The sequence below is a fragment of the Equus caballus genome, chromosome X, assembly GCF_041296265.1.
Source record: "Equus caballus isolate H_3958 breed thoroughbred chromosome X, TB-T2T, whole genome shotgun sequence".
NCBI lineage: Eukaryota > Metazoa > Chordata > Mammalia > Perissodactyla > Equidae > Equus > Equus caballus.
The window spans coordinates 80,277,176-80,294,126 of NC_091715.1; the positions used below are offsets into that span (position 1 = coordinate 80,277,176).

The 16,951-nt window shown below is 35.4% G+C and overlaps 1 protein-coding gene across 7 annotated transcripts in view; it reads left to right on the forward strand.

The window, feature by feature from the left end:
• Positions 1-16,951, forward strand: part of DACH2 (dachshund family transcription factor 2) — a 471,032-nt gene that overhangs the window by 138,350 nt on the left and 315,731 nt on the right. For 4 of the 7 annotated variants that reach the window (XM_070257182.1, XM_005614311.4, XM_014729012.3 and 1 more), the window contains exon 2: positions 3,598-3,636. The exons of the other annotated variants lie outside the window; for them this stretch is intronic. In XM_070257182.1, the coding sequence (XP_070113283.1) occupies positions 3,598-3,636 (39 nt within the window). The remainder of the gene's footprint in view (positions 1-3,597; positions 3,637-16,951) is intronic. 7 annotated transcript variants of the gene reach the window in all.

Genomic DNA, 16,951 nt, shown 5'->3' on the forward strand with positions numbered 1-16,951 from the left:
TATTGCCAGATCTCCCTTTTTTGGTGAACCTACTAGAAATTCAGATTTTATGTAAAATTTTCAGATTTTCAAGGCTCTGGGTAGACCAAACAAAATATATTTGGCAGGCCTGGTTTACCAGTTTGCTTTCTCTGCTTTAAAGTAGTGTGATATAGAAAGAGCACTGGCCTAGCGGTCAAGGGAGCCACAGATCTTGTCTTGTCTTTTCTACTGTCTAAATGCATAGAATATCTATTGACCTTATTATGTCCCCATGAGGATAAAACAGATATGACAGTCTTTGGGGGAGAGTTCAAAAAGTGGTTCCCTAATAATATACAGTAGAGGAACCAGGGTGACAAATTCAAGGGCAGTAGCATGAATTAGGAGTCAGAAGACTCCTGGCACCAACCTCCTATGTAACCTTGGCCAAATAATTGAACATCTCGGGGGCTAATTTTCTCATCTGTTAAATCGTGGTCGTGGTGGTGGCGGTGGTGGGCAGTAAACTAGAGCAGTTCAGACACCCAATGTATCACATAGGAAAAGGAAGAGATTCGCTAATTGAAGGGATGAAAAGGAATGGCTCCCTCTTGTTTTTCTTCTACCTACCAGCATTTTATTGAAGTTCTTTACAGTCCAGTTTGAAATCTCTTGAAGTAGATCATCTCAAAGTTTAACTGTATCTTTAAAATGCTCTGTTTTAAGTTAACTTCCCCTGTTTGAAGAATTAGTGAAAGTAGCATTCTATTTAGCTACCTACACATCAAAGGTAATACTATCTGATGTTGGATAGTGAACTTATAATTTATCTCCGGAAGGACTAAAATACTGAAATCCAATGAGTCTGTGGGTTCTTAACTGGACTGTTTACTTTGTGATATTTTCTTGCCTCTTGTCATGTGTCTTGTATGCTGTTTCCCTATTGTCAAATGTGAATCTGTGGTCTAAGTTTAAGTTCCATAAGTAACAATTCCATATCTCTGATTCTTCTGCTAAACTGACTCCAGCCAGAGAAGAGCACGCTGGGTAGCAACTCTTGCCGTTAACTTTGTTGCCTTGCATTTACACACTACAAGTTAGAAGAATCAAAATATGAAAATTTATTTGTCAGTGGTACAGGGGAAAAATGATCTTGCAAAGTTCAAAATATAACCTGCTCTCAATTATTCAGTTCTTGAGTCTCAGCCAGAGCAGAATCACGTTCTCATCATAACATGTATGTAGGAGGAGGGTCTCTCTATAGTAAGGATAATCAGTGTCCTAGTGCCTTGTAGCAATGATGATGATTGGAGCTGGTGAGCTGTATAGAGAACCTTACTGCTTACTACTATATGTTGTAGGACCTCGGTTGGTAGTAGTTCTACTGGTGGTGGTGGTATATTGAGTATAGCATCTGACCTAATGTTCTTGAATATGTGTAACCCCATTTTGTCAGTGGCTTCATAAGAATGTGGTCATATGTATATTTCAGCCACAAAGCTAAGTTTTAGTGAATTTCAGGCCCTTAATTCATGGTTTTAATTTCATACCCAGACTTAGAAGTGGGGAGAGCTAGCAAAAAAGTAACTTCAGGAGACAAAGAAGAACTAGAGGGGATATAAAACATTCTAGGCCAACTCCAGGAAAACCAGATGAGGGCTGTTTTATATTGAGCTGATAATATTTGTAGCATCGTCTGCTTATTCAGTAAAATTTTCCAAAATGTTCGTTATTTGGCAAACTTTTTATAAAGAAATCTAAAATAAATTAGTTGACATCACAGAAAGAACAAATTCAGAAATATGAAAGTCACATTTTATTTCAAATGTCAAAAATAAGGTATATGTATTTAACTAGTAGTCCCTAAATCCTAGAGTCAGGCAGTATTGTAAAATATATTCTCATATTTGACAAGACAAATGAGAAAATTTCAAAAATTAGGGTAAACTCCTAATTTTCTAAGAAAGTTTTAAATCCTTAATAAAAGAAGAGTTAACTCATGGGCATTTATAGATTTATTGATTCTAACAAGAATGTTTCAGTATTTGCTAATTTTAAGGTCTAAGTTTAAATAATCTATGAAACTCAGGCCATTGAAGATTTAAATGATTTTTATTATTTTGAACTTAGTATAATTAGATATCTATGGTAATAGCCAAAAAGGTTCTATTGAATTCAGAAAGTTTTATAAGTCAAAAAAGAGGGGGATCTCTGATAAAAGGGAAAAAACTCTTCCAGTCCAGTGATTTCTAGCCCGTTGGATTTCTTTGAATAATGTTTTATAGCCTTTGGTGTACAGATCTTTCACCTCTTTGAATAGCCCATTGGATTAAGGAAGTATGCATTATCATGGACTTGGTATGTATGAGTATATTTATGAGTATATCCTAATTTAAGAAACTGTCATTTTAAAACAGGTTGGGGGAGTGAACTTTATAAAGCAAAATCAAATAGTTCTGACAGTCAAGTGTCAGAACACAAGAGTAGGTGAAAAAAAAACCCTCATCTGCCTTCACTCCCACCTCCTTTCCCCAGCAACCCCAGATAAATGTTTGCTTTTGTGGTTTATTTAGAACTCTTTTTACAGACTTTTAAGCAGTTGTCATTCAAAACCAAACAACAAAAATCTTGAAAGGAGCCTCTAAAAAAGGCTATTAGAAGAGATTGTAAGGGGTGATGAACCAACCGTATATATTTATAGTGGGCGTTATAGGGAGGTTCCTGTTTCTGTACTCCTGAGAAGTGCGCTAAGGCTCAAAAGAGCCCAATTACAGTCGTGATAGTTTTTTTAGCCTATCATTCTAGATTTTGTTGTTCTTCATTAAAGGGTTTGGGAACACTGGGAAATACTATACTACTGGAAAGAATCGTTGTTTTGTTAACTAAGCTAATTATGTGGGTTTTTTATTGATCTCTTTTGTATGTGTTTAACTTATTTCGTGTGGATGTGTGTATGACTGTGTATGTGTGTCTGTGTGTGTGCGTGCGCATGTGTAACCCTTTTGGGGAAGATGTAAGATAGTTCAGCATTGCTTCAGCAATAAGTATGTAGTGAGCTGTGTGATTAATGGCTCCATGTTTAGGAAGTTAAGGCATAACATTGATATTGGCTTTCTTTCATCATCCTCTTGGCCAAATAAAAAATGAGAAATAAAACTAAAAGGGGATTTTTTTCCCCTAAAAAGTATTAGAACACCCAATGGGATGGGAAGGAAGGCTGTTGAGAGAAAGGGAAAAGACACAATATTACTGAATCTTTTTTTGGAATTGTTACGACCCGAGGCCATTTTCTTCAACAGAAATCTATAACCTTATTTCCTTGCCTTCATATATAGAAAAGCCCTAAACCACATGACATTTCATATTATTCTTTACTTAATGGGGATTAGACCAGAAATGTAATAACGTTATCCGTATATTTAAAACACTATCTAATAGCAATTCAGGCTTTCCTACCTTCTTTGTGCTCTTCCTTGCTGGTGTTTCATTGTGTGTAACCTATCTAAAATTTCTGAAGAATTTAAGAAGATTTTTTTTGTGAAATATAATAAAGCCTTGATTAATTGGAAGCTAACTAACCAGAACTCTCAATTAACCAGTTTTATTTATTTATTTTTTGCTACACTCTCCTTTTAGAAGGAAGAGGCAAATGACAAGAAAACAAGCTGTTAACAGGTATTTATGTATTTATTTTTTAAAAATCAACTTCCTGGGTATGTCCTGGAGCCTGTACAGATTCAGCCCAACTTCAATAATTTTGTTCCCTGTACTATGCTTACTAAGGTAGGAAAGTAGAGCCATTTAAAATTTTCAGTAGCAAATGTTGAATCCTGCTTAATCCTTAGTTAATAATAAGAAAAATGAAATTCAAATAGCTAATTAGAACCTGTCTATCCATTTGAGGGTTCTAGTTAATTGGAGTCTGCACAGTTTCACTATTGCCAGTTAGTAAACTGGGAGTGGATCCCAGGACCATGCCTTGGGGAGATCACTACCACCCACAGGGAGCAACTCCTTACCTGGGAACTAAAGCAGAAACTAGAGTAAGGCTGCAGAGTTGACAGGGGTTGAGTGAGGATCACTGACATAAAAACCCTGATACCTGTGTTAAATAATGGGCAAGTCATTCACCTGCCCGTGGCTCTGAACTGCTTGGGAAGGTACATTCACTTTTGCAGGGCAGCACAGGCTATTAAGTGTGCTACAGCAATAGTGGAAAAAAACTAGGCCTTCTAATCTTCTGGAGTTGTTCTATGCAGCAGGCACATATATATTTTGTAGGCATGCTAGTAGTTCTAAAATATCGGAAATTATTTTTTTCTAAAAATGCATTTTTTAAATATTTGGAAATCTAAGAAGATTTGCACTTGAAACTTACTAAAATATCTATGGCAATTTCAGTTAAATTGCAATCAGAGATACCATATTGCTCAAGGCCTTATACGTTTTAGGTTGCAATAGGGAAAAGAATGGGCAGTAACAGAGAGACAAGGGAGAAGGAGGGCAACCCATGATGCTAAAGTCCATTTTGATATTGCCTGGCAATACTGCCCCCTCTTCTCTTCCTCATACCCTTCTCAGGTTAAATCACCCTTTGGTGACTTTTAACCCTTTCCTTCAGGGCTGCCCTTGGTGCTTGTTTTATCCATACTTTTCTACAAGAAATATGTCATACGGTTGTGGGGGAAATGGGGACCACACCATGTGATTTATCCTAGGTTCTCAACATGGAAAATGAAAATCACTATGGTGGTGTTTCTAATCTCTGGGACATTTTCTATACTAAATATTACTGTTAAACATTATGCACACTAAATAATACCCAAGTGACCTGAAGCAGTGGATGTGCCTCCTTAAGTGCCAAACTTTCTATTAGACAGTTAGTTCAGTGTCTAGATTTCATTAATGAATGATTTTAACTGAAAAACTTTAAATGGATTGAGTCTTCAGTTTAGGTTTAGAATATTGAAAGTTAATTGTTTTGATTTTATACAAATGCAATTGGATTTAGGCATTGAAATTGACTTTGATTTTATTTTTATTTTCCTACTAAAATGACATGCAAGTTAATGTCAACTTCTCTCTTTTAATTAAGCACAACAGTAGTTTACTAGTTTATAACTGGTATAATTTTATTTCTAGATTAATCAGAATACACATTACATGTGTACATATATATGTAATGAGTTTTTATATTTTCTGTAATCTGAGAAAAACCATGAAATGTTTTTGAAAGTATAGGTACCGATTCATTCACATAAACTACAGAGAAACAGGAAGTCGCAAACTCTAATGCCTACTGAGGCAAGGCTGGTAACATAAATGAAAGACCATAAGCAATAGGGAGTGGTGGGGATTATGGTGACCTAGAGAGTATATATTCTTTCCAAAGGTGGCAGCTGTTACTCAGCTGATTGCTACCATGTGGGAATGCAGGCCCAGTGCTGTTAAGATCTGACTTTTTAAGAGAAGCTAGGAATCCGGATTTTTATATGAAATTCTCTAATTCTTAAAGGTCGGTAAATAACTCAATAAAAAGCAAAAAAAGCAGCACTATGCAGGCAAAGCAAAATCCATCTGTGGTCTAGATGTAGCCTGTGGGCTGTCAGTTTGCGACCTCTGCTTTAAATTGTAAATCTTGTAGGTACTGCAATTAAAAAAATCACAGAGTGTTGTAAATGCACCCGAAGATCTTGATGATGGAAAATTCATGTAAAGTAAATAAATAATAAGTGGAGTGCTTGCAAAGAATTCTTTTGGTACTCAGAATAGTGGTTATGCATTTCATGATTTTTTCTTACTCGTGCAAATAGCCAAGGAAGTTTTCCCTTAATGTGGTTTGAAAATTAAGATAAAATTATGAATTTTTTGCTCTCATATTTACCAGTGAAATGCAGTAAGAAGGATCATTACTGCCATGTTCAAAAGAGAATATTTTAGTTTCCGTCACATAACATAATTAAGGCTTTTATTTAAAGCTCAATTGATAGTGTTTTAATAGGAAGAAAGCCATGTATATAGCATGTGTTGTTTTATTTTAAATTGCCTTTCCTTTAAACAAATTTCAATTTTATCTAGCCAAATTCCCTTATTTTTGCAAATGGTTAAAATAAGATAAGAAATGTAAGTAGTTAACACAAGAAGACTTCCTTTGAACTTTTGGTAGGCATTGGCAAAGATAAAACAAAAGTTGATCATCTGAGATTTTATTAAGAGGTAACTGTTTGACTGATCTGAGACTTTGCTTGTTTGTCTGTCCTGCCCTGGACCTTAGCACATAATCCCACTGTGCTACAATGCTTTTGACATCTGTATGCCCCTTTCATCACGGGCAATCCAAAAGCATATTTGTCTAAAAAGGAAACAATTAAATTCCAATCTCTCTAGGAAAAAAAAAAGAAAAAGAAAAACACCCCACTGCTAAACCTGCTTTAACGACCCCTATGATCTGCGCCATAAATCCCTAGTCAAGATGGTAAGTTAACATTGTCATTTCTGGTGAGAAACTTATCAGAGCCCTTTAGAAAAAAGAGAAAAGTAAAAAAGAAAGAGGAAAAAAAGAGTGCACCATCTCAAATCTTAAATTGACTAAAAAATCCCCTCATTTGTTGGCAAATTATTCTAGTTGCAGATTTAACACAGACCCACATGAAAGATGAGAAATTGTTGGACAACTGGTCAACACATATGACAATGTGCAAAACAACTCATGTTTACTTAAATAATATTGGGGTAGACAGTGCTGCCCTTTTTAGATCAACAGATAGTTTTGACCACAAGTAATCTGTTATGTGATAGGGATGGACTATATTTAAATGTACTAATTAATTAAAACTGTTCCCTAAAAACTCTAACAACTGAAGATTCTTTGTTAATTGGTTAGTCCTCAAAGGTAGAGAATTTAAGAAATGAGTGATCATTCAATCAGTGTGGACATATAAATAAGGTAATTCAGGATAAGTTTTGATGAACAACTAGTGAGTTTTTTTTTTTTTTTGCCAGAACATAATAATATCTAACATTTTTCAAGCATCATATCCCAGGTGATTTTCCACATGTTAATTCATTTATGCATCATAACAACCCTACAAGGTAGGTGCTGTAATTGTGATGCCTGTTTTACAGATGATGATACTGAGGCACAGAGAAGGTTAAGTGACTTATCTAAGGCCATACAGCCTACAACTAGCAGATCCATCATTTGAATCAAGGCAGTCTGATTTCAAAGTTCATATACTTTGGATCAATATATTTTATAACCTGGCAACTGGAATCAGACTAATTACCAAAACACTTATATATTTTCTTTTCTGTTGAAAAATGGCATTTCTATTCTGAAATCAATTTTGGTAGCGTCATTTTGATTGTGTAATAAATTAGCAAGATTAATTATAAAACACTTCAAATAGAAAGAGCAGGAAATAATGAGGGACACCTATGGACCAATAACCAGGTCTACATTTTGCTACATTTGATTCGGAGCTCAATTAAAAGAAAGATGTATCTGTAAAGCATTAATGATATGACTAATACTAATATCCTTTCCACTCCACCCTTCATTAGAAGGAACTGCTATCTTAAAATTGGTGTGTATCATTGCTGTGTGTTTTTTTATTTAATGTGTATTTATACACAAACAATATTAAGTATTGATTTTTTTTGTTTTTAAAATGTACTTAAATGGTTTGATACTATACTATCCTTTTGTAGTTGTTGTTTCCATATTATGTTTTTGAGATTTACCCATGTTGATACACGTACATCTAATTCATTGTTTTTTAATTGTCTACTATACTATTTCATTGTGTGAGTATACCACAGTTTGATTATTCTTTACTATATTGATGGACAGTTAAATTGTTTCCAATTTTTTGTTGTTATAAACAGTGCTGTAATGGTCATCGTGTTTTCTTGTGCCCATGTGGGAGAATGTCTCTGGTGTATAAACCTAGAAGTGAAATTGTTGAGTTGTGGGCTATGCACATCTTGAATAATTATTGCCAAATTGCTCTCCGAAGCTGTTCTGATTTATACTCCTACTAGCATTATACAAGAGTTCCTGTTTCCCCACATTCTTGCCAGTGTAGTAGATATTTTTAGAAATAGTTCCCTTCAAGAAAAAAATAATTCTTTTTATTGATTCTCTTTCATGATTATATACATACAGAGGAAACATTGACTCTTCCGATCACTTAGTGCACATAAAAATGTTTGCTGATACTATTTGTGTCATTATTCTTCATTTAAAAACGTGTAGTTCAGATAAGCATAAGAATGCTATTTAAAATGTATAAAATATTTTCCAGGTTACAAAGCATTTTCCCATAAAACCTCATTTGATGAGATAGTATAGGATAGTAGGAAGAGCTCTGGAAAACGAAAGTCCATGGACTTAAAACAACACTACAAATAACTCTGTGGTTTGGGACCTCAGTTGCTGCATCTGTAAAATTAGGATGTTGGACTAAATAATCTCTTAGAGACATATTATAACCTTTGATGTATAATACATATCTCACCTTTTCCTTGAAGCTATAATTTACTTATTGTGCATAAAACATAAAGACAAAATCGAATTTTATCAATTTGTGAAGACTGTTGTAACACCTTCTGGTTTTGTTAAGATTATAAGTTTATCCTATTTATCTTTGTGTTTCTCTTAATTCAAGGACAATTGAGGGTGGGAAGTGGGATAGAAGATGGGAGTAGGATCTAAGCGTTATAAGGACTAGACAGTGGCAACACACATCTTGAATTCATCTTTAATGTTTTCCACTCTGAAGCATCACGTTACAAATGCTGAAATGCAGTGAAAGCTCAACCACTATTTATTACGGCTTTTTGTTTCTTTTCAAGCTCTTTTTATGCATGTTTCAGATTCAGAGAAGAGAATATTCCATATTTTCAGCTCGCTTAGATTTGATTCCAACAGTACTTTTATGGTGCCGCACACAGCTGCTTAAAGTAGAGGGAAGACTCTGGTCGACTGTTCTGTATATTCTGTATTTCTTTTTGGATTAGGGGGTAAGGAATTGGATTTTGTGTTTGGAGAGACTTTTGATTAGAAAGATCTGGATCTTTACCCTGAGGTTTAACAATGAGCTTTCAGTGTTTCTTAGATTCTGTGTGTACTGGAAAGAACATTCAGTTAGAAACCTAACTGTCTAATATTGTAAGAGATTAAAGTATTTTATACTTTAATAAAGTATTAAAGGGGAGTCAGTTGAAACTTATTTTATTTTAAACTCCCAGAATTGCAAATGTACCACACAAACACACTCACTTACACTCACACGTTCACGCAAGTATAGCCCATCTCTCGTGCAAAATACCTATTATTTTCAATGGCTTTTAAAAAGAAAACTGTTTATATATAAGGACATTGTTATAGTTATGTTTTTAGTGAAGCTTCTACTTATGGAAGGTGGCAATTCTAGCAAACAAAATCTAAATCGGTTAATCTCTTCTGATGAAGACATTTTTAGAGGCCTCTCTTTCTGTAAGTAGTCCTGGGAAAATTTTTTGACTATGGCATTCCTAGGAAGTGAATTGACCTCCTACAGAGTTTCAGCATCAGATATTGCAAGAAAATTGTGGTTCACACACTTTGTTCACATGATCTCCAGATTAATACAATTCACATGTGTATACTTCATTGTCCAAATGTGACAATAAGCCTAGAGAATCCCACATAAATTGCTTTTGAGGGTTTTTACCCACTTTGGCCTATTTGTGAACTGTGGGGGCCCATATTTAAAAACTTCCACTGCTATTTTTACTAATTGGCACCCTGTTTTACAGTTTAAGCATTCTCTGAAAACCACTATTTTGCTTACTGTGTTACTTCCACTAGTTCAGTGAAGAGGAACTTGTGCCAAGTTAATCTAGATTATTTTTGCCCAGATTCTACCTATCCTATGTGGAGATTTAATCATCTTATTTAGCTTTTTCAATAAGCACTAAATGACTCACTTAAAATGCAAGATATCTCAAAGCCTTTAAGCTAATTTCTGTAGGTCAGAGCATTTTCAAGACAGCACTTCTTGGACATAACATACAAAGTGCCTGACAAGACTATTGGGAAATCAGTACTCTACTTTTTTCTTTTTAATAAATATTATTATTGTTAAGTATTTATAAAAAACAGGAAAGGAGGAAATATAAGCATTGTTGTATTGCCTTTATCACCTGCATTTCTGAAAAGCGTTATTTGTATTTGGGATGTTAATGGATCTTTATTTACACAACCATCTGTAATTGTTCTATGTAGGACTCCTTATTGAGGACTGACACTTTTGTTAGCCTAGACAAAGTCTTGGCAAACACCATTTATCTTTTATCCACAAAACATCAAAATCATGGATGCTTTTGTCTTTACCACTGCCTTCAAGAGTACCCATGTACTTTGCCACCGATGGCATCTAGATAATAATACTATAATATTAGTATAGAAAATATTCCTATTTGTTATTATTGAAAATCCAGTTTGAACCTTGAGCAAGTCATTTACATGATGTTTCCTTGGGATTACCTACATTCTTGTCCACTCTGACCTTGTAATTTTGCTCACAGTTGGAAATGTAATGCAGAGTGACTAAGATAATGTTGTTTACACAGACTTTAAGTGGAGTGACATTATAGTCAAGCAAGTGTCACATCACCCAAAGTGAAGGAAGACTTAATTACCATAATCCCGTGAATACTAAAATTTCTTGGCCATGCATAGCATAATAATGTAAAGTTCTGCATGTTCCACTTAATAATGTGAAGATGCAATACATTAGGTCTCAGGATGTGTGTTTCTTTAACATAAATGAAAGGAAAGTGGAATTGTAGAAGGAAAATAGACTTTTGTGGCAGGATATTGTCTGAATGTTCAGGTGAAGTCTGTCCTTTCTTTTAAACTTAGAAGAGTTGCCTAGTGATGTGAAAATGAAGGGACTGCTAAAATATCCATAAATCTAGACACCAGTAAGTAGGGTGACAGACCATGAATTTCTCTGGAGGGCACAGGGTAGATTTAACTAAATGACTGAGACAGGATAAAGAGGAAAGGCTGATAACCACCTATTATTGTGCAATGGGGAACATATCATTAATTTACAAAGAGAGTGGTGACATTTTCTAAAATTGTATAGCCCTATTCTTAAAAGTTTGTCAGTGTAACTAATTAGTTGCTAAAACGGAGTTGATTCTAAGACCCAGTATGAATGCATTTGAAAAGGCAGTGCATTGTCCCTAAATTGGTAGGGTTTGTAATACATCTTGATGAATACTACAAAATAACGTTAAGAAATGGGACTATTATGCCAAAATGGCAGTTCTTTGGTCTGTAGTCCTTGAAGGAATTATGTTCCATGGCAACGTGCTCTAAAGTCCTGTAGATACATGTGAAGTGCCCCAAAGACGTGTCCTGCTTTCTGGTTTTGATAACAACGAGCTTTCAATACAAAGAATACACTTGCTCGAGGGTTTTCCTCCTCTCAGCATATTAGGACTCCAAAGATCTGTTGTTAGTCTAGATTATCATTTGGAATTTTTGTTTTTTTAACTAGTTCTAATGTTCAAAAGGGGGCAAGTATAAAATGATTCAGCTATAAAATGTAATAAATTGTTTTTAAATAAATCCATTAGAAAACTTAGATGTAAAAAAAGTATGTATTCAATCAATAGATTCATGTAAGTGATATATTATTAATAATTCATGATACAAAGTGCTAGATCATCTGATATTTACAATAGTCTAGATTTTTAAAATAAAAGCTGTTAAAGCATATAAAATATTGAAGCCTGTTAATAACAGCATCCATGATTTGATTTGTTGCAATTAGGAGAGTTTAAGACGTTTTGAACTTATTTATCATTTAAAAATATTCTTCCCATAGACAATGTTTTTATGTAAATATATGAACTAAATTATTTTTTCATTTTTATTTGATGAAAATCAAATGATTTGGACATTTTTATTTTAAAGGGCTAGTTCTGGTCAAATATTATATTATTGTGATATTGTTGGTCAGCAGATTTGTAGGTTATGCTGCTTTAAAATGAAATTAACCTAAATAACAAAAATAGTGATTTTATATTCTTTATGCTGTGAGCTTTACAAATACTCATTAAATCACATATTGATGTATCTAACATATTAACTGTAAAGAATGTAGTGTTTTTTATTTGTTAATCATGATTTACATTTGTCAATAAAGCACCCACTGAATTCAGAACGTTATTGCATGAAAGGATTTGGGACGTCTGTTTGAGGCAGCCCATTTAAAAATGGTATATACATCTTTTTGTGGGTGTATGTGAGGAAGATTGGCCCTGAGCTCACATCTTTTGCCGATCTTCTTCTTTTTGCTTGAGGAAGATTGTTGCTGAGCTAACACCTGTGCCAATCTTCCTCTATTTTGTATGTGGGACTCTGCCTCAGCATGGCTTGATGAGCAGTGTGTAGGTTCATGCCCGGGCCCTGGACCCACAAAGCCTTGGCCGCCGAAGCAGACTGCACAAACTTAACCACTACACCGCCAGGCCAGCCCCAGTATATGCATCTTTTACTATTTGGTTACATTAAAAATAAATTATGCTTTCCTTAATTCATATTTTCCAGATCTCCCTCTTCCAAAATTACTGCTTGTGATTTTTGGAACTAAGTTAGACTACAATTCGTGTAGAGAGAAAGCAGTTTTTAATAAAGGTGAGCTTGGCACAAGGGTAATTAGAGGCAGTGTTTTTTTTTTTTTAAAGATTTTATTTTTTCCTTTTTTTCTCCCCAAAGCCCCCCGGTACATAGTAGTATATTCTTCGTTGTGGGTCCTTCTAGTTGTGGCATGTGGGACGCTGCCTCAGCATGGCCTGACAAGTGGTGCCATGTCCGCGCCCAGGATTCGAACTGGTGAAACCCTGGGCCGCCGAAGCGGAGCGCGCGAACTTAACCACTCGGCCACGGGGCCAGCCTCCTGTTTTTTTTTTTCTTTTAATGAAGTTTTTATTTTAGAACAGCTTTAGATTTACAGGAAAATTGCAAAGCTAGTATAGAGACTTCCCATACACCTTGTACCCGGTTTCCCTATTGTTAACATCCTACAATTAATGACTCAATTTGTCACAATGAATGTACCAATATCGATACACTATTATTAACTAAAGTTTATGCTTTATTCACCCTTCCTCAGGTTTTCCCTACTGTCTTTTTTCTGTTCCAGGATGTAGGATACCACCTTACATCCTTAGACCCCTCTTAGCTGTGACAGTTTCTCAGACTTGCCTTGTTTTGGATCACCCTGACAGTTTCGAGGAGTACAGGTCAGGTATTTGTAGAATGCCCCTCAGTTGGTGTTTGTCTGCAGTTTTTTTCGATTGTTAAACTGGGCTTTGAGGAGGAAGATCACAAAGGTAAAGTGCCACTTTCATCACATCATATCAAGGGTACGTACTATCATTTTGACTTAATCACTGTTGATGGTGAACCTGATCACCTGGCTCATGTAGTGTTTGTCAGGTTTGTTCACTGTAAAGTTGCTCCGTCTCCCCTCTCTGTCTATACTGTACTCTTGGGAATTGTTTGGAAAGAAGTTACTATGTGCAGCCCACAGTTAAGGGGTGAGGAGTGATATTTCACATTCTAAGGGCAGTATCTACAGAAATTATTTGGAATTCTGCACAAGAGATTTGTCTCTTCTCTCTTATTTATTTATTTAATCATTTATTTCATTATGGACTCGCAGGTATTTATTTTATACTTTGGGTTATAATACAATACTACAATATTTATTTTATTGCTTAAATTTTTCCAGCTTTGGCCATTAGGAGCTCTTTCAGTTGAACCCTGTATACTTTTTACAGGCTCCCATCATTGTGGATTTGTTTTTGAGCACTTCCTTCCTTTCTAGCAATATAAGATGCTCCAGGCTTATCTTGTATATTTCCTGCCCTAGTCCCAGCAATTAGGGTAAGTTTTGATTAGGGGAAGATTTGATCTTCCAAATCCTGAGCAAGCGTTGGAGGTGGCGAAGAAAGCGAATTGGGGGAACTCTCTCAGTTCCGTTTTCTTGTTGGTATCCTAAATTTTCCACCATCCTGATAATGCACATAGACCTCATCCTCTCACCACACACATCTGCCCATTTCTTTCATAATATCTAGTGAGAAGAGAATAAAAAGCCTCACAGTCTTCTGTAGTCGTGCACATTCATGGTCATGCATAGATTTAGAAATGTACTGTGTAACTCTCCAACGTACGTGTCCTTTCTGCAACCCGCCCCCACCCAGCATCCAATACACTAGTTTATCATCACTTCCTGAGTCACCACGGGTTCATTTTGTTTTCTTCAGAGAGGGTTTGGGATCGAATAACTTTGGGAAACATGGGGTTAAATAAAAATAAACGTTTGCTTGCCACAGGTCTTCTCAGAGCCTATAATTTGTTAATTTGCTCTATCAATCTATAAGAGAAGATATACTATACAAGATTTCTCAGTCTTTTTTGATTAAAGGAATCGTTTTGTTCAAAGAACTAGGATTCCATGAAGCAGACTTTTGAAAATGCTGCTATAGTCGTAAGAGCCCTGAATTTGTAGACAGAAATCTTGTGTTTAATTCCTCACTATACCAACAACCAGCTCTATGATCACAAACAAATCACTTAACATCTATAAATCTCTGTTTTCTTATCCATACAGTGGACCTATGAATGTCCTCACAAGGTTGTTGTGAAAAGCAAAAATGAGCAAAAGTATGAGAATTTCTTGGAAATACTAAAATGCTGTGGAAATTTAGTTAGCACCATGAAGGTGGGGACCAGGCCTTTGTTTTGCTGACCACTGTTATCTCTAGTATCTAGCATATTTTCCAGACATTTAGTCTTCAATATTCAATATTTATTGAGGAATTGATTTATATTACTGTTACTCACATTATTTTCTATTTCTCTCCAAGTGCCATATAGCAACTTATGACATTTTAGAAATTGTTTTGAAATTAGGAGGCCATGTAACAAAATACAGGCAGAAATGTACAGTTGAAGTGTCTTTCTCTCTTTCTCTCTCTCTATATATACACATACAAAAAACCTTTTGATTCCAGCCTTTGTTTTGCTGAGCATGTGCTCCCAGCCAATGACTGGCTGTGTTCAGATTAGTTTTCATTGCTTCAAGCTGACCAGATTTCCTTTTGAAATGAAGGCCCTGGAGCTTTCACCTCGACACTGTGGCGATGGAAAATTCCTGCTGCAGAGTCACTGAACTGGTGCTGGAAGAAGAGGAGCACCTGTGAGCACAGGCTGTCAGAAGGCCCTCGGAGCCCTAGAGTGTTGAGGCTACAGCTGCTGGGTTGAGAAGCAGTTGGAAGCGCTTTGTCGCTTCTTCTTGTGCAGTCACAGGAGACCCACGAAAGGGTCTTTACTTTCTTTGGATGTATAATTTGTGTTGATTAACAGGAGTTATGGGGTGGAGCTGTGATGGGGGTGGCAGGACAGGCCCCATTAAACAATATATTTTGGTGAGAATAGTAGTGTCCAGATAATAACAGGAACAGGGACCTCATATCATCCATGTTGCCTAATCCCCCGCAAAGCAGTGTATTCTGTAGGTGTTCCCAGAGGTAAACTTTCTGCATTCCAGCTTCTCTTTTTAGACAATCAACTGGCGCATGTTTATTATATTTGATTTTGAGAAGTTGTCAGCCTCCCTAAAATGCTAAGTGATTATTTGAAGTCTCGGAGGAACTCATTCAGCTTCAGAAATTGTGAAAATATTTAAATCAAATTCTAGTCTTGTGGCTTAGTTAGTGAGAAAAGAGGCAAGATCAGTTTAGGGGTCTTTCCTTTCTTAATGTTTAAATCATAACGATACATACTAGTAAAGCTTTGTCCATCATGTAATTCGTTAGTCCTGGAAAGTAGAAATGCTTTAGTTTTATAAAAACTCTATACGGGATAATGATATCTTAACATTTTCACAGGTATTGGTCAGAAGTAGAAATTCTCCAAAGATAGCTTAACAATTTGTAGCATTGCTGTTATTTACTCTCTGAGATAGTTAGAAATTCTCTCCCCCGATGTCTCCTTCCCCCTCAAAAGATGAAGTCTAGACTTTAATTTAAGGCTTGTATAAAATATGTTTGTGGGCGGAGAAGGGAGGGCTTAATATTGGATTATACAGTATTATGACCGTATTGCCTGATGGATTTATTATTCTTTCCCTGAATCTACTGCTTTCATTCAAAAGCTAGAGTTCTCATTCAGAGTATCAACTGATACCTTCACTAAATTATTCATTGCGAGTTTTAACCAAATATATTGTTTTTTAATTTAATTGAAATGAATAGATTGTGGGAGAAGACACTCTTTCATGTGTGTTCTTGAAAATTTGCAACTTTCTTACCTAAATAGAATCATCTTCTCTAAAATAAGCATTTACAAGAAGGAATTTTAAGCAAATCTTTCAACCTTAATCCAGAAATGCATTTGGGAATCTTTCCTTGGTGAATTTACTGAACTGGTAGCAGCACAGCTAATTTCCAGCAATGGCAAAAATAATTAGTGAGATTAAGTTGAAAATTTTATAAACAAGTGAAGTTATTATTCATTCTGTACTACACCACAAATGTGGGAGGACATGTTAAATAATAAATTAGGCATGAACTGCTTTAATCTGTAAACTGAACATGTTAGCAAACGGCTTGTGTTTGTAATTAGTATTTACGGCCACAGGAGAGTGCCTCTTTTAAAAGAGTGACAGGAAATTGATCAGTTTAGGTTGTCATAGCAACCAAAAGAGTTCCATTGCTTCTGTTGGGTTTAGCCTATTATGCTATATACCCAGGTTTAGAAATATGTTTATGAACTATAAAGATAAACTACTCAATAATGCAAAGGACGTTTGGATGCTGAAATGCCAAACTGACAAGTCCGAATGAATGCTTGAACAATCCATAACAAGCTTAAGTGTTCTACGGTTGTCATGACATTTCTTTTACAAAGCAAATGATG